The sequence below is a fragment of the Marmota flaviventris genome, chromosome 10 (assembly GCF_047511675.1).
Source record: "Marmota flaviventris isolate mMarFla1 chromosome 10, mMarFla1.hap1, whole genome shotgun sequence".
Classification (NCBI taxonomy): Eukaryota; Metazoa; Chordata; class Mammalia; order Rodentia; family Sciuridae; genus Marmota; species Marmota flaviventris.
The window spans coordinates 102,379,654-102,402,940 of NC_092507.1; the positions used below are offsets into that span (position 1 = coordinate 102,379,654).

At 39.1% G+C, this 23,287-nt stretch overlaps 1 protein-coding gene across 1 annotated transcript; it reads left to right on the plus strand.

Moving 5' to 3' along the window:
- The first annotated feature begins 320 nt into the window (after positions 1-320).
- Positions 321-22,809, plus strand: Cd53 (CD53 molecule). Its single transcript, XM_027921994.2, has 8 exons — positions 321-412; positions 15,471-15,550; positions 16,483-16,671; positions 17,631-17,705; positions 18,249-18,344; positions 19,849-19,929; positions 20,992-21,075; positions 21,937-22,809. Exons 2-8 carry the CDS (start codon positions 15,488-15,490, stop codon positions 22,006-22,008), a joined length of 660 nt encoding a protein of 219 aa, XP_027777795.1. The 5' UTR covers positions 321-412; positions 15,471-15,487; the 3' UTR covers positions 22,009-22,809.
- The last annotated feature ends 478 nt before the right edge of the window (positions 22,810-23,287 follow it).

The window sequence follows — 23,287 nt, forward strand, 5'->3', positions numbered from 1 at the left end:
CTGAGGTTCCACCTCGATTGAGAAGCACTCTTCTTCTCTAGACAAAAATCATCACCCCAATCACTCTAGAACCATCCACAACTCACAGATTAATGCCTGAACCAATTTGGCCTTCAGGTTCTCCTTTGTTTCACAGAAACCATTTTAGGGTGGGCTGTGGGAGGAAGCTTCTAAGAAGCCACCGGGGAAGGGTTGAACCTCTGAGGCTAAGAGGGTGGGCGGACTCAGCCTCACTTCCTCCCTCTCCTCATCTGGGTTTCCTGTCGTCACAGCATGGTCATATTTTTTTTCTCCCTTCACTTCCCCTTTTACACAAATAGCCCCAGACATCTGTGTTATCAGCTTTGTCGTGGCCATCTCAAAGAGAATCTCCACACTCGACATAAAGGACTGAGGCACGGAGCTTGTAAAGGTAAGACTGATGACTTTTTAGCCCAGTTTGAGAGCAAAGCTCTGAACCATATTATGCGGGTCAGGATATCACCTTAGGAGGCTCCACGTACCTCTCTACTAACTTTAAAATCTCCGGTTTCACAGATATTTAGTACTGAAAGTAAAGAAAAAAGAAGGGTAATATCCTAGTAGCAAGCTCAAAAGCAATCAGGTCAAAAGTACTTCAGCTTACCTGGGTTCCTATCATCTGGTATCTATTTGGGCCTGCGCATTCCTTAGATTAAACTACTACAGAACTTGAATGACTTATTCTGAGTGGTGATTTCTAATGCCTGGAGCTTTCTGTGTGAGAGGAAGTTAGGGGAGATTTCCTGTGTGCGTAGGTCTTTGAATTTTTTTTTATTTTTAAATGAGAGAATTCATAGCCAGAGCCATTCAGAAAGGCAGCGGGGAGAGGTGGACCTTCTCCACTTGAGAAATTTTCAAAGTCTGTGACTCCCACTGTGATTTCTCAGAGCCACTAAATAGAAGCATATCTAAAAATTATGACACAGAAAGTGCTCGGTAACTGTATGGGAGGAGGTAAAGGCCACTTTGTTGGCTTTCAAAGAGTGGGAAGAACATAGTGATCTACAGGGCTCCCCCACATTAATTTATCCTTAGTGTATAAAAAATGAATGCTAGTAAATATAACATGAAATAAACTTATGAAAGGCAACCTGCAAAACTTGATATAGCAATTGATTTCCAATTCATGGGCCCATGCAGTTTCAAAGACACAGCAAAGTTTTGGCCCTAACTTTCTGTGACCACCACCATAGCAGCTGCTGGTCACCACAGAAAAATCTACATCAGATCTTTCTTCCTCCAACACCTGTGAGAATCTCATTTGATTATGCCCTGGAGGAGAGAGAGGAAAGTCCCTTGTGACCACATCCACGTATCTAAGAACAAGGGGTTGGGATGGGGCAGAGGGTTAAAGTCCCAAAGTACTTCAGGGGCTACAAAGCCTTGATTTTTTTTTTAAACCATGCTTTCAAATTAATTCACTTAATAATAAGGGATTAGGCATTTCAACACTGTACTTTGAAAAGTATGGGTGGAGCAGAGGAGGGAACAAGGTAGGAGGGGCATATTTCAAATTTGCCTGGCAACAGCCCTGTCCTTAAGGAACTCTCCTGAGAGATAGAATATATCATACTGTGTAAGGAGCTGGGCCCAAAGAGGTCTTAGCCTCTGGATGAACAAAGTTTTGCTTTCTCACTCTTGAGCGGAATCTGTACTGTTTTGAAACTGCGGTTGAAAGGGAGCAGAGGCTGAACTGAAGCATGATTTCCTGTGGTGTTTCCTGTGTGGGTCAGTTAAGAGTGTTTATCTTTTAAACTGAAGGTACCTTTATACCCAGAGAAAATGTTTCAAAACTCATCCAATCACAGATACCACTACTACCACCTGAGTGACCCCATCTTTGACCATTGACAAAGAGGCACAAAGTAGAAAGGGAAAACTTGGTTGTGGTTGGTTTCTTGTGCCCTCTGGTCAACTCCTCTTCTTCCTCCCTATTCCCTCCCATCCTGCAATGTACCAGTGGCCTGGCATGTGCTCACTGGTGGACACAAAAGGAAAATTGATGTGGTTCAGTCTTAAAGAGTGTACCACGGAGGACAGACACAGCAATACACAAACACAACAGTATGTGCTGTTTTCTAAAAGGGATGAAGAATGTGCACAAAGTATAGGAAGAGTTTGAGAGTGAGCCAAAGACTCCCTGAGAGAGGAGGTGATTGTTGGGGTTCACTTTCAAAGAAGTATGGGTCTGCTATGTAGACTGGAGAAAATGGCATTACAGACCCAAGGCACTGTATCTGCAAAGTCAAAGAAGTTGGACCCCCATACATGTAAGAAATGAACTTAAGCAAGAAAAAGAGCAGTCTAATAAGTCACAGGACCACAGGAAATGTGAAGCCCTTTCTCCTACTTGGCCCTTGAAAGTGGATTACAAAATCACCGAGCACTGACCCTGAGTCAGCCTGGGGCACACCGATGCCTGAGACATCCACCTGCTAGTATTGATGGGATGTGGTTTTACATGAGTGTGAAGAGGCAAGTGTTTTCCTCTTCAATCTAGATTTTCTCCTACAATCAGAAGGAAGGGTGGGGTTTTTGTGAGGTTACAACCATTCTCTTTCTGTCAGCTTCCATTCCAGAATCGGTGTTGATTTGATCACAGTGGTTTGATGTGTGTTCCTAGATGAGTCAACCCACAGCACTTTATACTCAGCAAGAGTCCATTTTGTATAGATGGCCCTGGGCCCTATGGACGGGGCACCTTTTTGGGGGGAATTCACAGGACCAGCTGCCACTGTAGGTGCAGAGTGCTGAGGCAAAGTAACCCAGAGAAACCAGGCATCTGTGCAGAGCTGGCCTCTAGGGAGCGGAGGAGGGAAGGACTGCAGCCGGAGGTTTGTCTGTCGGTTTGGGAAGGCTGTTGGGAAGTGAGTTTCTGGAAAGAATAAGATAATGCATTTTCAAAGTCAGTGGGTGAGTGCTGACAGCGGAGGCCACAAATCTCTATGTTGGGATGCGGAGGCAATTCCTCTATACTCATCCACTTCGTGGGCACATGGTGGAGTTCTTCCCCAAGTTGTCACATCAGGATCATGATAACTGTGGCCAAGAATTGTCGTAAAAGAAAAGATGCCACATTTCTACGTTCACTTTAAATGGTGAGAGTACTGTGTTCCAAGTGATAGAATGTGCTTGCAAGGAATTTAGAGATTATTTAATTTCAAATAAACTAACTTATAGTGAGAACCCAATAAATGTTAACTTTTGTGATATTCTGACTGACTTTTATTTTTCAGTTGAAATTATTTAATTAACTTTTAAAAATGTCTTTTTGTCTCCATGGAATGTTCTTTCTTCCATATGGTATTAGATTCCCTTTTCTTAGGGATTTCTCCCTAAACAAGCATTATTTGATTGTGTTCTTTGTTTACATAAAGAAGAGTTCAGTACACGTTAACACAAACCAACATAACTATACAACTTAATCATAAAATCTAATCTGAAACTAATATGTTAGCAAATAAAATATTTAATATGTATTTACTTTGCCAAAATTTTGTTTGACCTTTTCTATTTCAGAAGAACTAAATGGAGGAATAAGAATGACAAATGTTTTTGATGCCTCACATCTTTTAAAACTTGAATTCATGACTTATTATTGATTCCACATCAGGAGCAAATAGAGGCATTAAAGTCTTTCTATGGTTCATTCTTCTAAAAATAGCTATTATGCATTTGCAGCATTTATACAATTAGGGACTCACAGAGTAATGATTTTGAGATCAGAATCCCTTAGGTAATCTTTTTTTAACTCCTACTGTGTGTGTGTGTGTGTGTGTGTGTGTGTAAGACTTGAGATTGAACTCAGAGGTGCTGTACCTCTGAGCCACATTTCCAGCCCTTTTTAATTTTTTTTTTTGGTACCAGGGATTAAACTCAGGGGCACTTGACATTGAGCCACATCTCCAGCCTTATTTTGTATTTTACTTAGAGACAGGGTCTCACTGAAGTGCTTAGAGCCTCACTTTTGCTGAGGCTGGCTTTGAACTCACAATCCTCCTGCCTCAGCCTTTCGAGCCACATACAGGTGTGTGGCCCTGTGCCAGGCCCCTTTAATTTTTGAGACAGGGTCTAAATTGCTGAGTCTGGCCTTGAATTTGAGATTCTCCTGCCTCAGCCTCCCGAGTCACTGGGATTACAGGTATGCACCATCATGCTGTTTTTCTCTTTTTAAACTTTTATTTGAACAAATGTTCAGATTTACAGGAAATTTGTTGTAAAAAATAGAATGAAGACTCCCTGAACCCCCTTCACCAGTACCCTTCGCTGGCTGTCTCATTTGAGGGTAATTGCTAGCATGATGGCCCATCTTCTAGGTATTTTAGTATGTATTTCTACAAACAAAACATTCTGTCACATAACGGCTCTACAGTGATCTAAATTGGGATACTAACACCAATATAATACATTAACAATCTATAGAGTTTGTTCTGATTCCACCAATTACCCTGTCAATATTCCTTATAGTACAGAACTTCCTGATGGTGCGGTGCTTTAACAGCGTCTCTTAAACAGTCCCTGAGCTTGTCTTCATGTTTCATGACATTGATAGTCCTGAAGAGTAAAGGCCAGTTACTTTCTGGTATGTCCCTCTGTTTGGATTTTTCTGATGTTTCCTCTTGATTAGATTTGGGTTCATCAAATTTTTGATAGAATTACTACAAAAAGGGCATTTCTTTCTCGCAGGAGTCTTGCTTAAGCTGGGCATTCTTACCTGAGGAAATCCTGGATAGGCCTACATAATAGAGACCTTCTAATGCAAACGTCTATTTATTTTTAGGTTAAGAAGGGCAGGGAGCCTCTACTCAATTGGCTGTGTGGTGTTCCGGGTAGTCGTTCCTGACACAGGGAGTGGCCTTATTCTAATGATTGCTGTACCAGCCCAGCTGCTGGTAACATCTTGCGAAGCTCCCAAACAGGAAGAAGTGAGCCTCCAAGATCATCTGGATTTGTCTTTCCTCACTTTTCTCCTTTATTCGTTCTTATTTTCCTTGTCTTGATTTTGTTTTTACAAAAGGCAAACAAAATTTTTAAAAAGATATTTCCAAGAAACAAAATAAGCAAAGTATTTTTTAAAGATCTTTTGGACCCCTGATTCATTCCTAAAAATGAATGCTCAGGACCATCCTTAGGAATAGACTGGTAGGTAAGTGCTGAATTTGATTTTTTTTTTTTTTGGTACCAGGGATTGAGCCCAGAGATACTTAGCCACTGAGCCACATCCCCAGCCCTTTTTAATATTTTATTTAGAGGCAGTGTCTCACTGAGTTGCTTAGAGCCTTGCTAAGTTGCTGAGGCTGGCTTTGAACTCGAGATCCTCCTGCCTTAGCCTCCTGAGCCACTGGGATTACAGGTGTGCACCACCATGCCCAGCTGAACTTGATCTTGTAGTCAGTATTTACTAAACCAGGTACTGAGGTAGTGAGCCACCTCATTTATCCCTCAAAACCATGTATCAGGCAGGAGATTTGGTAATATTTCCATTTTAAAGATGAAGAGGCTGTGTAAGATATTTTAATCAAGTTGTCCAATGCCAGCTTTCTGATAAATGGCAGTACTAGAACTAAAAACTAAATATATTGGATTCCAATGCTAGGGGGATCCATGAAATATATGTTCTTTGGCCTATTAATAAGTAATCTTCACCAAATAAGTTACAATGATGCTCACATTAAGTCTTCTGCAGATCAGGAAGCGACATCAGGTCAGCAGTTACCTGCAGAGGGAGCAACTAACTCTGCCCTACCCCAAACCTCAGTGATTTATGGAAACTTACCCTAGGCTGAGAGGCAGGCACAAATCCTCATGTATTTGTACAATGTGACCTCCATCCCTGTTCACCCCACCTGGGTGAATGGTGACTCCAGAAATCCCACCCATCCTTCAAACTGCACCACATGGCTCTGCCCAACTGCAGATTCCAAACAGTACTGTCCAGCTAGGGAAGACGATCTGCAGTTCTGCCCAAGATGATTATGGCATGAAGCCAGCAGCCATACTTGACAACAAAATCCAGCCCATGGTCTCACCAAACTATAGAACACAGCCAGCTGTTGATACCGCTCAACCTTAGGGCAAAGAAAGTGGCCCAGCCCAACTAGAGAACCCTGCACCAGAGTCTGCCTGCCTGGGTTTGCTACATGCTGGCCCATGCAGAATCCCAGACCAGATTAAATGCTTGAATTTTATCATCACCAAAGAATACCTGCAAAGGCTGGAAGAGATGGCAATCTACTTACATGAGTAGGCATCTCTGTAAGGTCACAGGGTTAGGAAAAAGTAATCTTTAATGTAAGAATAAGTTGTAGTTAAACAAGCATGCTTTTCTCTTATTGGAGAATGTACATTAGCATACAGGAAGTTACTCAGAATAAAAACCCCATTTTATGTTTTACTTCTGCTTAATCTTGTTTATTTCCCAAATTATTTGACCATGGATTCTTTTCATTCCCTATTGCTTTGTTGACTTTTGAATGAAAAAAACATATTAATGGCACATAAATATAATGGTCTGTGTAAAACCAAAGCTGTGTGCCATAGCTGCAGATTGGCTTCTGAAATTGAATTCAATGAATGGAGTGCAAGAACTGACAGAGGTTCTTGAAGTTTCTATCCATCTGTAGCTACTTCTAAACTGAAGCTTAGGACTAGATTAGCTGGTATTACAAGTCCATGTCAAAGAAAAGAGGAGGATAGAATAGAAACCCACACATGGGAGGAATAGATGAATTCTAGATAGGGAAGAGGGGAGGGAGGGAAAGGGAGGGGGCAGGGGATTAGCAAGGATGGTGGAATGTGATGGACACCATTATCCAAAGTACATGTATGAAGACACGAATTGGGTGTCAACATACTTTATATACAAACAGAGATATGAAAAATTGTGGTATATATGTGTAATAAGAATTGTAATGCATTCCACTGTCATTTTTTTTAAATCAATAAAATTTTTTTCTTTAAATTACACTCATACATATATGTGAGATACCATATATTTCTTCATTTAATTTTTTGGGAAATGAAATGTTTTATGAATTAAAAAAAAGAATAGAAACCCACAAGACGGTTTGTCACCTCTAGGTCTTTACTCTGTAAGGAAACTGAAGGATGACCTGCTGTTGGGTCCTGAGAAGTGGCTACCGGGGAGGTTTCCTGGAAACTGATGTCAGGGACTTTTTGCATAGAGCCGTGAGTCACAGTTTTAGGAGTGGTAGATTTTAACTGTGGGTTGGTGTCAGTTCCTCTGAAAATGGTTGAAAGGGGTGGGAGGATCTATAACTGGCCAGTAACAGTGAAGGTTAGGGCAGGGTAAATAAAAGAGCATTCTCTCTGGGTTTATATGAACACGGGGCCATTGTTGCATGTATTAAAAGTAGTCACATCTTTATCAAGTTGGCCGATCTCCTTCCATTCAATGAGAGTCTGAGTAAGGGAAAATCAGAAAAGGTGGAAGAAGAGGTTCTTCTTTATGAGAAGGAGAGAATCAGAGGGGATACCCCAGTTTTGCTGGCACCTTGCTGGTCTGTGAACAAATGAGGTTCTGTGCGCCTGAAACACAGGATCCTAGGATGCTGGGGATAATGTGGCTGTAGCAGGCATCTGGCTCAATCTCTTTCTGTTGCTGATGAGTAAGTTATTTGCCTGTCTAAATCAATTTATCAGCACACACACAAAAAATCAAGTTCAAGGCTTCTGAACCCTATGGTACGTTCTTTCTACTCCGTGAGATTAATTGTAGATAATGAACCAAGGTCATTTTATTTGTTCATTGAAGAATCTTATTAGTATTACTTAGCATAAATAGGTACAATTCTAGGCTTCAGGAATTCAAAGGCGAAGAGTGACTCCTCTCCTCAAGGAGCTCTTGTTCTAGTGAAGGAGGAGATGCTTGTAAAAAAAAAACAAAAAAAAAAGGTGTTACCAGCATTCCTCGGAGGGAGTGAGGGCTGGGTGTGAAGAATTAGACACAATCAGAGAAGTCTCCAAGAGAAAGTGACACAGCTGAGTCATCAGGATGATTACTAATTAAATAGATCAAGAGGTCAGAGGGAGAGAAAAGTATAAATTTCCCAGAGAACACACCCCAGTATATGTAAGGAAGGAGACACTGGAATAAGTATTCAAGGTCTACTGCTAAGTTTTTAAATACGGATAAGACAGGCAGTATGGCCATGAGTTTGAAGCCATAGGCAAGAGCAAATGAGGAGGGGCTTTTTGGCATTTATACCTTGCATAAGTTCATCACCTCAGTCAAGACAAACAACATAGTCCTAATTCTCAAAAGATTCCTCATGGCCTTTTGTAATTCCTTTCACCCACCCACCTTTCCCCTTTTCCCCTCTACTCACCTCCTAACCCTCCCTCTCCTGTCTCCAGGCAATCCTTCATCTGCTTTAGTTGCTATTTATTAGTTTTTATTTTCTAAAATATTGTGTAACTGGAACCAAACACTATATACTTTCTTGTCTAGTTTTTTTTTCACTTACCATAATAGAGAGTCACCTATTCTGTGCTGAGTTATGCATAGTTCATTCTATTTTATTGCAGAGTAATAGAATTCCATTGTATAGTTACCACAGTTCACCCACCTGTTGATGGACGTTGGGTTGCTTCTAGTTTTTGACTATTACAAATGATGGTGCCATGAGCACCCCTATACAAATCCTGGTGTGAGCATATGCTCTCATTTCTCTTGGGCAAATACATAGAAGTAGAGTGGCTGGATCATATCACTATATATGTTTAACTTTTTACAAAACCAGCAAACTGTTTTTCAACAGGATTTACCATTGTACATCCCCAATGTTGTATTTATTTATTTATTTTTTATTGGTTGTTCAAAACATTACAAAGCTCATGACATATCATCTTCCATACATTTGATTCAAGTGGGTTATGAACTCCCATTTTTTACCCCAAATACAAGTTGCAGAATCACATCGGTTACTCATCCACATTTTTACATAATACCGTATTAATGACTGTTGTATTCTGCTACCTTTCCTATCCCCCACTATCCCCCCTCCCCTTCCCTCTCATCTTCCCTCTCTACCCCATCTGCTGTTGTTTAATTCTCTCCCTTGTTTTTTTTCCCCTTTCCCCTCACAAACTCTTATATGCAATTTTGTGTAACAATGAGGGTCTCCTTCCATTTCCTGGCATCTATACACAATGGAGTATTACGCAGCACTAAAAAATGACAAAATCATGGATTTTGCAGGGAAATGGATGGCATTAGAGCAGATTATGCTAAGTGAAGCTAGCCAATCCTTAAAAAACAAATGCCAAATGTCTTCTTTGATATAAAGAGAGCAACTAAGATCAGAACAGGGAAGAAGAGCATGAGGAAAAGATTAACATTAAACAGAGACGAGTGGGGGGAGAGAAAGGGAGAGAGAAGGGAAACTATGGAAATGGAAGGAGACCCAATGTTGTATTTAGAGTTCCACTTCCACCATATCTTCTCTGACACTTGTTTTGTTTTTAACAACATTATACCCATTCTAGGAGGTGTGCTGTAGCATCTCACTGTGGCTTTAATTTACATTTACCTAATGACTAGTAGAAAATTTGTTCATTTACTTATCTGCCATACATATGTCTTCTTCAGTGAGGTGTCTGTTCAGATTTTTTGCCCATTTTAAAGTTTATTTTCTTACCACTGAGTTTTGAGAATTTTTTATCCAAGATACACGTTTGTTTTTCTTGAGAAGGGGTTCTCTGTGGCCCAAACTGACCTTTAATTCCTTGGCTTAAGACTTTCTCTTGCCTTAACCAAAGCAAGTAACTGGAATTACAGACGTATGTAAGTGTGCCTGGCCTGAGTACAAGCTTTTTCTCTCATGTGTGATTTGGAAATACTTTCTCCCCTCTATGACTTGTCTTTCCATTCCCCAAACAGTATCTTCTAAAAAGCAGATGTATTTTGGTTTTGAAAAAGTCCAATTTGTCAGTTCCTTTGTGGATTGTGCTTTTTGTGTCTTATCTGAAAGCTTTTTGGCTAACCGAGGTTACAAATGTTTTCTATTTTTGTCTGAAATTTTGTAGTTTAGGTTTTATATTCAGAGCTGTGATTCATTTTCAGATACTTTTTGATCTACTGAGAGACTTTATGACCAAATTCTCCTCCTCCTCCTCCTTCTTCATATATATGTGTATGAATATATATGTACATATATATGAATATATGTACATATATATTTACATATATATGTGTGTATATATATGTATATATAGACAGATAGATAGAGAGATAGATATCTGTAATATTTGTTGAGAAGAGTATCTTTTATTCTCTAATGTACTGACTTTACATCTTTGTCAAAAATCAGTTGTTCAAACAGGGCATGGTGGTGCACACCTGTAATCCTCGGGAGGTTGAAGCAATAGGGTTATAAGTTCAAAGCAACAGCGAGGGACTAAACAACTCAGTGAGACCCTGTCTCTAAATAAAATACAAAAAAAAGGTCTGGGAATGTGGCTCAGTTGTCAAGTGCCCCTCAGTTCAATCCCCAGTAAAACCCGGCCCCCCAAAAAATCAGTTATCTTTATATGCCTGGGTTCTCTATTCTGTTCCATTGATTAACATTAATACTATGTTGTCTTTAATGCTGTGGCTTGACAGAAAGCAATAAAATTAAATAGTATTTCACTTCTAACTCTGTTTTGTATCAAATTATTTTTTTACTATTCTAAGTCCTTTGAAGACCCAAATGAGTTTTACTTATTTATTTATAATTTTTTAATTTCGTTTTGCATTACTTGGGATTGAACCCCAGGATACTTTACACTGAACTACAATCCTCAGCCCTTTTAATTTTAAGACAGAGTCTTGTTAAGTTATTGAGGATCTCACTGAGTTGCTGAGGTGAGTCTTGAACTTGCAATTCTCATACCTCAGCCTTCAGAGTGGTTGGGATTACTGTTGTACACCACTGCAAATTAATTTCAAATTAGATATCAGACAATAGATTATCTGTTTCTTCCTTTCTCCCACCCTCTTTTTTTTTGTGGCATGGGGATTAAGCCCAGAGATACTTTACCACTGATCTACACTTCCATCCCTTTTCTATTTTTTATTTTGAGACAAGATCTCACCAATTTGCCCAGGCTGGCCTTGAACTTGCAATCCTCCTGCCTCAGTCTCTGCACCCAACCAGTAACCTTTAAAGATATTTAAATGATGATAAAATATATTTATCCATACAGTTATGATTTCTAATGCCTTTCATTCCTTTGCATAGATCTGTTCTTCTGGTCTCATTTTTCTTCCTCCTGGAGAATTTCCTTTAATATTTCTTGCAGCATGGATCTAGTGATGACATTTTCTTTTTTAGCTTTTATATATGTTACAGTCTTTGCTTCTTCTTTATTTTTGAAATATATTTTTATTTGGTATATAATTCTCAGACAGGGGCTGGGGTTGTAGCTCAGTGACAGAGCACTTGTCTAGCACATGTGAGGTTCTGGGTTTGAACCTCAGCACCACATAAAAATAAATAAATAAAATAAAGTTATTGTGTCCATCTATAAGTAAAAAATATTTTTTTAAAAAAAGAATTCTCAGACAAAAACATTTCGCTCTTAGTATTTTAAATATATTATGCCACCATCTTCTGGATTAACATTTTTTTCCAGATCTGCCCTTATCCTTATACTTGTTCCTGTGTACCTAACATATCTTTTGTTCTATGGCCATTTTAAGATTTTACTTTTATCATGGGTTTTCAGCAATTTGATTATAAAGTGACTTGGCGTTGATTTCTTTGTTTCTTGTACTTGGAATTCATTGAGCTTCTTGGTAATGTGGGTAAATTATTTTCATCAAATTCAGGGTTTGTTTAAGTTACTATTACTTCAAATATTTTTCTCTCTCTACTCTTTTCTCTTTCCTCCTTTGGGGACTCCAATTATACATATGACACTAAAAATGGTCATGATTCTCATGATTCTCTGTTCACTTAAATATATGTATATGTTTTCTGTTTCACTAGGGATGCTTTTATTGTCCTCAAGTTCATAATCTTTTCTTTTGTGATGTTAAATTTTCATTAATCCAACCCAGTGTATTTTTCATCTCACACATTGCACTTTCATCTTTAGAAGTTTGGTTTGAGCCTTTAAAAAATATTTTCTAGACCTCTATATAATTTTTTTTTAAAAATCTGGCTTAATGACATTACCTACTAATCTAATATCTGGATCAACTTTAACTGATCAATTGATCTCAGCATTATGGGTTGTACTTTCATATTTCTGGCATGCCTGGTATTTTTAGCAAATCCAGACTTTGTTCATTTTACCTTGCTGGGTACTGGATATTTTAGTGTTTTTATAAATCCTGTTGCACTTTGTTCTAGGTGCTTAAGTTACCTGGGAAAATGTTCGATTCTTTTGGGATGAACTTATAAAATTGGTTGGATGGAACTGAAGCAGTGATAAGAGTTGAGCTACATGGTCTCTACTACAGAGGCAAGATCTGGATTATCCAGGGGGCTCTGACTAGATAAATGGGTCCTTATGAGAAAGAAGCAGGATATTAAGAGTGGAAAAGAGCAAATGTGATGATAAAAACAGGGGCTGGAGTGATGTAAGGAAGGGATCAAGGTATGCAGGTGACTTCTAGAAACTGACAAAGGCACAGAAATGGATTCTTTCCCTGAACACTTCAGAAGGACTGCAGTCCTGCTAGCAACTCCAATCAGAATTCCAATTTTCAGAGAACAAATTGGTGGTGTTTAAGCATGGATTTTGTGGTAATTTGTTTCTGTAGTGATAGGCAGCTAATACAGGCCTCCTCTGCAGATCTCTGGTGTCTGTTCTCTGAGCAGCTTTCTCTTCTATATCACTCTGTCCTGGGAATCTCAGCTGCCCTGGTATCCTCAGGGAATCTTGCAGGATCTCCCTCTCTGACCTATGGACTGAAAACCAGCAATACACTATGCTGGGGCAACCAAACACACACATCGTTTACTTCCCATCTTTGAATAGTACTGTCCTTCACTTTTTTATGTCCAGTGTCTTGGAAGCCATCATTTTATAATCTGTACATTTTTTTTTTTCAGGAGAGAGGATAAATCTGGTCCATGTTAATCAATTTTGACAAGAGACAAACATCTCAAATATGTGATTTTATATTTTCTTTCTTTCTTTTTGAAAACACAATCTGCAATAAACTTTCTTGAGAGAATTCCAAAAGAATGGGAGATTGTCTAAGAAGAGATTCATAAACTGTGAAACATTAAAATAATGCTAGAGCTTTTAAAAATTACAAAAGCAAAAATATGTTCTTTAAATTCTTTACTGATATTTTGAAAATTGAGGCTCCAGCTGGATTCCTCATCCTCTGTCAATCCTTCTCTTCACCATATTTTTAAAGATGATTTTAATAATTCCCTCATTTTATCCACAAATGATTTCATATTTTCACATTAAGAAAATTCAAGTGGAAAAGGTAAAGTTCATTTTAATAATACAGCTTAGTTATCTCAACATATGCCAAATATTAGCATTTTAACAGGTACCACATATAAAGTTAATATAGTCTTTTTGTACTAAGTGTATATTTTATGCTTACAAAGCACATCTTAATTTAAGTTAGCCAGATTTCAAGTGTTCAGGAGCCACAGTGCAACTCTAGGATATAGAGAATCATGACAGTCTATGTTTGGTTGCTCAAGGGGATGCACCCATGTGAATGTGTCAACTTGAATGTTACCTCCATGAAATTCTCTTTCATCACTTTGAGACTTGATGTATTTTATCTCTTGATACATCTTGTGCAAAGGGTGACAGTAAGGATCTGCAAGAATCTGGGAATGAGGGCTGCTATATGTCACATTCTAAGAATTAAATTAATAAAAATATTCTAGATAAAAAGAATAAGATTGTTCACCCATAAATGTGTTTAAGCCCATCAGATATTTGGCCAGCATGATACTGATAAAGGTCTGGGATTTATATAAATCCATCATCCACTTCTAATAACAGAGTGGTCCTTTAAGACTAAATAATACAGGTTCCATTTATTGTGTATTGGTCATGTCGTATGCTGGTCTCTCTGATAACCTCACTCAATCTTCACATCACCTCATGAGGTATAAGTTCTGATCCCATTTTACATAGGAAAAAATTTGTAATTAGAAATGTTAATTTTGTTTCCAACTTACACAAAGTTGTTTGATGGCATACATGAGAGGTGAATTCAAGTTTGATCTGAAAACCTGAACAGTAAATCATCATACATATTTTTAAGCCTCCTCAGCATATTCATATGCATTTGTAACTGAATTAATTTTATTCTACTTGATTAAGGTAATGATATAAATTTGGGAATAATCCTGAGGTTCAAAGCAAGAAAGGAAAAATTAAAAGATATGAGATAGAGATGGATATTTGGTGTTTTCAGTAGAGACATTTACTCTACTTCTATGCAATAGAAATATCTTCTTTATGGCTTATTTATGATGCCCATGTGATTCTTGGTTACCTTGGCAATGCAGAGACAGCACTGTGGATGGTACAGGAAACTCATACACTGGAAAAGGCAGTTTTAATAAGGAAAAAACCCCAATAAATTGACATTTTGCTTTATGTAAGTTTTCTGCACAGTTTTAAAACATGTGTCACTTTTTAAGATCTTGTTATCTCTGAGAGAAAATTCAAAAATTTCTATCTGATTCTAGAATCAAGAACCAGTGTCTGGGCATTAATGTCCTCACTGAGAAAATGATATTCTATTCTTTTTTAAAATCAGGTTCACACTGCTCTCTCTTTTCACTTCTCCATTGCATACTTATTGGATTGTTTCATCTCTGCTGTAAGATTGACATCTTCTAGAGGAACTGACGTCTACTGTTTAGTCACATCTCCCACAACATCTAAGAACAGAAAACACTGTAAATGTTTCTGCAATAAAACAATGAATGAGGCATAGGTATGTTGCCTCCCATTTCATATGGAGAGGTTTGCAGACCAAACTTGAAATGCATATGAATCTCAGGGCATTTATGAAACCAAATGATCAAGCCTCTGGCATTCTTGGTGGCTTACTGACCAGTCAATTAATCCCTACCCCAGGAGCTGCCTTTTTAAGCAAGTGCCCAGGCACTAGTCATTAATGCTGCCCATGGATTGAAAACACTGATCTGGTCTGTATCAGTGTGACTCATCCTCTTCAAAGAATGGCTCCATTGTTTCCTCCTACAGTGCTGAATTCAGTATTAAGAATTCCTTGCTGGATTGGAACATTGAAGATGAGCCAATTGGCACCCGGTTCAGAAACTAAGAGAGCAAAGACTATGAGGGAACTTTCCAGAGAACAGTCATAGCTCAAACCCAAGATGATGCTGGTGACCCTTGAACCTTGAACATTTGTGTTTTTGAGTCCACAGTTCCCCCTTGCAAAACCAGGTCACTTACTCACATCCTTTTTTCCTTCTACTTTTTAGGCCAAGATTTTCCCAGCATGGGCATGAGTACTTTGAAATTGTTGAAATATGTCTTGTTTTTCTTCAACTTGCTCTTTTGGGTAAGTGTGTTTCTTTTGAGCATGGCTGAGTTAACACACCTCCACACCCCCAGTTAAACTGTCCCTCTCTCTCCTGTACTAAGGAGTCTTCAACCTCAGTGTACCTGGGTCACGCCCAGCACACAAAGCCTAGGAGCAAAGGAGAAATAATTTGCTCTCTTCTTCCCATCCTGCCACCAAATATCCACACCTATCTCATACCTTTTTGTTTTTCCTTTTATTTGTCCATCTCTTCCTTCTATAAACCTACAGTACTGGAAAAAAAAAAATGCAGTTATTAATGGAGGTATCATTTGTCTCTAGAGGCTTTAAACTCTTGCTGCTCACAGCTGCCATCTATAGGTGAGAAACAGACTGCAATTTAAGTATTCAGTACTTTTTTTTTTTTTTTTAAATCCCTTGAAAGAATAGGTGATTGAAAGAGAAGTCATCTTTTGGGGGCAGATTTCACTGTACCAAATTCAGCAACTGAATTTCAGATACAGAATGGGTTGGCTATGAGAAGGTTCTTATAAGTTGGACTTCTCTAGCTTTATACCTGGCAAGATGAACTTCCTCAAGCAGGGCGCATGCTCTTCATGGTCAGTTTCCAAAGGGAAGATGATGTATGAGCAATTGAGGAGACAAGGACTAAGATATCGTAAGCATGAATCCGAGCATGTACACCATGAAGGCAATGTGTGACTCATAGGGGTGACCTTTCTTTGCTATCTGAAATGGAGTAGAAAGACATATGAGTGGAATTTCATTATGAGGAAGCGGGGATTTCCTGTTTTCTAAGAGCATGAGGAAGCTAGGTAAAGAGATTGTTCCTGAGAGTCTTGATTGGACAAAAGCAAACATGTGATTCTGATCTCAAGAGTGTGAGAATATGAATGAGGAAATACTCAAAAACTACATTTTGCCTTAGAATGTGGGATTTTTCCTTTCAGTTCTGTGGCTGCTGCATTTTGGGCTTTGGGATCTACCTCTTGGTCCACAACAACCTTGGAGTGCTCTTCCATAAACTCCCCTTCCTCACGCTGGGCAATGTGCTCATCATCGTGGGTACCATTATCATGGTGGTTGCCTTCTTGGGCTGCATGGGCTCCATCAAGGAGAATAAGTGCCTGCTTATGTCGGTGAGTCCTTATAGCAGATGTGGTGCCCTAAGTCTGGGGGGATGATGCCTCAGGTCCCAAATAATATGTTTCTTGATAGATCACCTATCGATACAGGGGAATTATGGGGTTAGCACCTCAGGTCAGCCAGGTCTGTTCAGACCCATAGTATTTTGTTTCTGACTGGGATCCCAAGGGCATTATTACTATCTTCCTTGGCATCCATTTTACATTGTTAATAATGACCCTTTTCATTCTAATTCCCCTTCATATCATTTAAATTTAGCTTCATATCTGGTTGAAATCAAGTGTCATCCATCTGCTTAAATTCTCATGTTGGAATGTACTTCAGGACCTGACTTACAGTCATTAACTGATGGAAAAATGATCTGAGAATGGTGGCCCTCCTCAAATAGCAGAAGATGCTTCTTTAACTCTTATCTGCACAACATACACTATAGAGAGAGTGGCCCAGGTTAGGTGAGGATCTTGGCTACAGCCATGAGGTCTAATGTGAGAGATGTTTAAGCCCTAAGAGAATGTGAAGCTTTACAGTTGCCCCCTCCCCCCCCCATCTGGTAACCATACTGAGGAGCCCTTTCAGGCTTAAGTTTTGCCTTCAAGCATTATGAAAAAAAAAAAGAACTCCACAATTCTCTAGTGTGAAATAGACTAATACTTAAATTGCTTCCTTTATTCAAGAGAAGATGTTGAATATGTACTATGTGCATAGTATTCTAGTAGGCACAAGGTATAGGAGAGAATAAAGACAGAAGACAGTTGACCTGACCCTCTAGAGTGCAGTTGTAGGAAAAGAACATATATTCCTCAGAAAGCAATAGAAGGCTTGGAGATCTGAGGTGTTGGAGAAGAGGAATATCCTGCAGGTGTGCAGAGACCTGCCTGGATGCTTCTAGGGTGGCAAAGGGTGGATCAAAAACTGGGATCAGTGTTGTAAGCATGTGCCTGCTTTGTCCCAGTTCTTTGTTCTTCTGCTGATTATCCTCCTTGCTGAAGTGACCTTGGCCATTCTGCTCTTCCTGTATGAGCAAAAGGTAAGTTATAAAGAATGTGACTTGTTGTCTCACTGTTGAAAGTGGGGGGTGTCCCATGGAGAAGAAGTTGGCACACAGTCAGTCCTACAATGGAGATGGAAATGAAATGGAAGGTTGGAGGAAAGAGATTAATCGTAATTTGGGATAGAAAAATATGAAGGCGATTGTATTTTGAGAAGTTCCATGAATGATTACTGGAAAGAACAAAATGGGTTTTTTCTCCCTCTGACTTTCTTTCCTCTGTGTATTTTACAGCAGAGAAAATCTGTCTCAGTGTAGTCCTTGCTTTAATCACCGCTTTTCCTCCTTCATAAAACCTTGTGCTAGAAGGACAAAAGTCCAATGTATTCTTTTTTCTTTAATGCCTTCTCACCATTAGTATTTTTTCCTATATATACATTCTCTCCGATCACTTCTCTAGTCCTGAGGAGACCACTTGGGAGGGAGGAACAAGTGGATCCACTATCCATACTAGAAACTTCTTATTCCTTGAATTCACCTGTTTTTCACAATGTCTCCTTTTCTGGAACGTGCTGTTCCCAGCTGCATAACTATGTGGCTGACGGCCTGACTGAAAGCATCCAACGTTACTATTCAGACAACAGCACCAGGGCGGCGTGGGACTCCATTCAATCATTTGTGAGTACAGAAGGAATCCTCCTCAGATCAACCCAGACTTCATTTTTTCAGCCTTGGTCCTAGCTTTCCTTTCCTGGAAGTTTCAGAATCTAAGATCCTTATCCCTGAGGAATAATGCCTGGCTATCAGGAATAGGTCTGATTGGTACTAAGTCATCTACCATCTCTTTCATCTTTTACTGTCCAAACTCAGGATCATTGTTTAAGCCCTAAGAGAATGGGGGAGAATATGCAAATATACTGTATTGAATTAATTTAGGTATTTTTTTCAATATTTTGCTGAAAACAGCAATAGTATAAACACAAGAAATCTATGTTGAATTCCCTATGCACCCAAATTAGGCTGGTTACCTAACTTCTCAGGATACCATTCCACATATTCCCAGTCCATCCACAAACATAAATTAACTCTATATTCCTTCCTTGGTATGTTGAGGGACAGGAAAATTTAGGAAGGCTTATGCAGGCATAGTCTGTGCCTCAAACAACACTACTATGACCACATGCTGGCTCTATGTAGTCTAGAAGATATGACACAGGAATTAGAGCATAGAGACCAGAACTGGGTGGCCTTTGTATTTTCATGTAACCTCTCTAGATCCCCAATTCTTTGCTTTTTTTTCAATTTAGTTTTGAAACTTTTTTAGCATATAATTTTCAGAGATTATACAAAGGTAAAGACAATATCAGCAAAACGCATCTCTGGATCCATGTCATTACCATGACATTTTTTTTTCAGTGTCTTCTCAACTAATCTCCTATACTTCTCTGCCAGAACACTTTTAAACAAGTACTAGATCTCATATCATTTCACTCATTAAATATAATTAATAAATAGTCTATAATCAGATTATCCGAATTTTCTCAAAAAAATTCTAATTGATTTATTCAAATTGAGATCTAAACCAGATCCATATGTTACAGGTGGATGATATTGTCTAATTTTCTTTGAAAATAGTATCCTTTCTTGTTCACATTGTGTGCTATGAAAAGAAATTAAATTATTTGTTCTGTAGGGTTCCTCATTTTCTAGCTTGTTTCCTCAAGGTAGTTTGGTGGCAGGGAGTCTTTGTTTCCCATAAGACCTGTGATTTTCTCGAAGCTGGATGAGGTACTAGGTCATGGAAAGACTATCACAGCCGGTACTTTCCTCTGCCTGATGTAAGCAGGTGCCTAATGTCCAATTGTCCTGCTTTCTGTGATGTAAAGACTGGCCAGTGGGTCAAGATGTGATCAGTCTGATCGCGCCATTATAGAGTCTCCTGGGCAGGTAATTCTTGATCTCTAGAATGCAAATAAATTAAACATACCCTTTCTATTTCATGGAGGTCTTATGTGACTAAAATGATATAACAGGTTTGAAAGTATTTTGTTCCAAGGAGTCGTAGACAAATTCTGGACTTTTTGCTATTGAGCCAGATCTGAATGGCCCACCATTTCCTCTAATGTCCAGTCTTCCTCCTATTGGCTTTCTAACCATACCTTTTGGGGGATTTGGTTTTTAGCTTCATTGCTGTGGTGTAAATGGCACGAATGATTGGATCCATGGCCCACCAGCATCTTGCCCCCAAGGTCAACAAATTCAGGTAATTTTGCTAGCAACTTTCCTGTTATTGGCTTCTTTGTTTAAATGTTTAATTACCTTGGGGACTGCAGTTATAAATTAACTAGAACTTCCACCAGGAAATTAAGGAACTTAGAACAAAGGATAGAGCAGATGACAATGCCAGGTAACAAGAGGAAAAAAAAGGGGGGGGGATTAAGCTTATTAACTAGAGACACTGTGAAAAATCTTGCTACACTGAACTGTATAAATAGTGAGAGTTTGTGTGAAAGTAGCAGAGGGTTGTTGAGATATTTCTCGAGCAAGAGGTATATCTCCATAAGGTTGAAAGTAAAATGTATAGGATTGAGGTAGAAGAACTAGTCCCTTCACCTGTTTCTCTATTCCTTCCTTGGAGATGGCAGGACCTGGCCCCTTAGTGAAATGAATGAAAAGTGAAGGAATGATGAGTAGAGAGAAAGAGTCCATGGAATTGCTAAAAACCTCCTCTTAATTTGAACCTCCAGAATACGCTCAAAGAAGAAGCCAAAGTCATTCTCTAACTACACCAATTTCCTAAGATCCTGTCCTCACTCCACATTACCCACTCCTGAGGTTGTTTGGAGATCTACAAAACTTTTTAGGTCTGTGGAGGAAAAAGTAGAGTACTTACCAACCAACACTCTGGAGCTTGGTAGGGCCATGATAGATTTATTGGTTGTTGAAGCAGAAATTAAAATGCAAACTAATTTTAGGATTACATAGTCTATATCCCCATTTGTTGATCTTAAATCAGCACTGAGTGTTCAAAGAACATGAAGACATTTACTTCTGACTCTCCTCTTGGAAGCTAGTTTAACTCAGTGGGTAAGAACCTAGGACTTCGACATTAGGTGCCACTGTAATGATAATGCCAACAGAAAAATATGTATTTTAATACTCTTTACGTTTTGCATGTTTCTTTATCCATGCAAAGAAAATAAAAATATAGTACCTAATTCTCTTTGATGTCATAAGGCAAAACACAAACTATTTTCCCAAATAATCCTCCTGATAAATTTGAATCATAAAATAGTATTATCTGTACCTGTAATTTTTTTTCTAGGGTTGCTATACAAAAGCACAACTGTGGTTCCACTCCAATTTCTTGTATATCGGAATCATCACCATCTGTGTATGTGTGATTCAGGTAAGAACTTAATTCCGGAATAACTATGAGGATTAAATGAGTTAAGTCACATAAAGTTTTAGAACAGTACTGGGTACACAGTATATGTACAATAAATGCTATCTATTTTAATTAGAATATAAATTTCCCTAGTCAAGTAGCAAATGACGTTATTATCGATTTGATTTAAGGCATACAGAATGTATGCCATAAAACATCTATCTTTCAGCGGGTCCCTTCGAGATATGAATGATTCATAGTCATTGAAAACTGCCAAGCAGAACACTATTTTGCTCCCTAACTCAGCTGGTGTGGAAAAGACTGATCAATAAAAGAATCCACCTGATAAATTGGCCTTATATGCTAAGACACTTGATGAAAATCATAATCATTTTCCTCTTTCTCTCTAGGCTTAGTTTGACCAATGAAGGGTGAATTGGGGGGGGTCATTTTTGGTTTTGTGTGATACTTTTCACATGTTTCTATCGAACTATTGGGTACATGACAGATTATTTAAGACATAATAAAGAAGCTCAGAGAAAAATGACCTTTCTCTGCCCGGAAACCAAAAAGTCACAGGGCATGGGTAGAGATGACTCACTGCATGATGTTCAGTTAAGCAGAATGTGACTCTGCCAGTAGCAGCGTATGAAGATGTCCCAATACTTTATAATCTAGTGCCTCGTCATCATTGTCCCCGTTCCTCTGCCCACTTGTATTCTTAAGCTAAAAGAAAGAGCTCCCGAGAGGGAATCGAGAAGGGTTGAGGGAAGAGGGGTGGCTGTCATCGATACACTCTTTTCCTGTGGAGTCAATCCCGGGTGTTGTGGTGGAAATGGCTTCTCTTACGAAGGTCTCACACTTTCCCAACTCTCTTCTCAGGTACTGGGGATGTCCTTTGCATTAACCCTGAACTGCCAGATTGACAAAACCAGCCAGGCCTTAGGGCTGTGACCTGCCACTGAGCTATGCTGAAGAGACTTGTTTCATCTCTGAAAATACAAAACCACTTATAGCATGAAGCCCTGAATGATCACCTTCTGGACCGGCATCTTTGTCCTCCTCTCATCTCTTCCCTGTTGGGGTCCCTGTCTTAAACAACCAGAGAAGAGGGTACAGACCAGGAGCTTCACATCTCAGACAGCCAGACAACCCTGCACCTACTGATGGCAACAGCCCTGTCCCTCAAGGTGGTGATACATACCCAGGTGATTTTTAGACATGAGGGGCCAAGAGGATCTGTGGTCCTGGTGGCTCAAGATCAAAGGGCAGTTTCAGGATTTGAATGTTTGCATGTTCCTCAATGTCAAATCCCTCCCCGGCCTCTAAGTTATGCTGTCCGCTCTACAAAGTCACACGAGAGACAGACTGAAGAGAGTTCTGGAGTCAGGCTCACTAGATTATTGTCTGTCACAATGTAACTGTTTTCTTTTGACCAGGGGCCTTGGCTATAAGAAAGACAAAGTACTCTCTTCAAAGGCAAAGTTTCATTTCATTTTCTTATTCAAAAGTGCCTTGTTGATTTATTGTAAGCCTTTCCAGAAAAAAAAAAAGTACAGTGATTCCTATTTTTACTTCAGCCAGTCTCTTAGCCTTTGAGTCACACAGCCATGGAGAAACTCAGCAGTACTAGTATCTCTGGTAGGTTAGCTGATAATCACTTTCAGAAACGTTCCAGTGTTATTTTTCTATCCGATGAGTTTTGTTAATGTATTATTTTAACTCTTCAATAAATAAAATACCTTATGGTCTCAACCTCAAGTTTCTCATTCCTATACTTCACTCTTTTTCCATGACTCAACTCAATAGCCCTGTCAGCAAGACAAGATTATTAGCTATTATTGCTGCATAATAAGTTAGTCCAAAATTTAGTGGCCAAGAAAAACAAACATTTGGCTGCAGTTATCTCCAGGGTCAATTAGAAGGGAATCCACTGCCAAGCTCTCATGTGGCTACTGGCAGGCCTCAGATCGCTACCATGCCTGCTTTCCATGGGGTTACCTTATGACATGGCAGTTACTTTTCTCTACAGTGAGACGTCCAGGAGAGAGCATGAGGTAGAGCATCTAAAACAGAAGGCACGGTCCTTGTATCACCTAACTCAGAAGTGCCAGCACATCAGTTCTGTTGTATTCTATTCCTTAGAAGTGAGTCAAAAAGTTCAGCCCACACTCAAGGCGGGGTGGGGGGGCAGATTACAGAAGAGTGTGAATACCAGGGATTGATACCATTT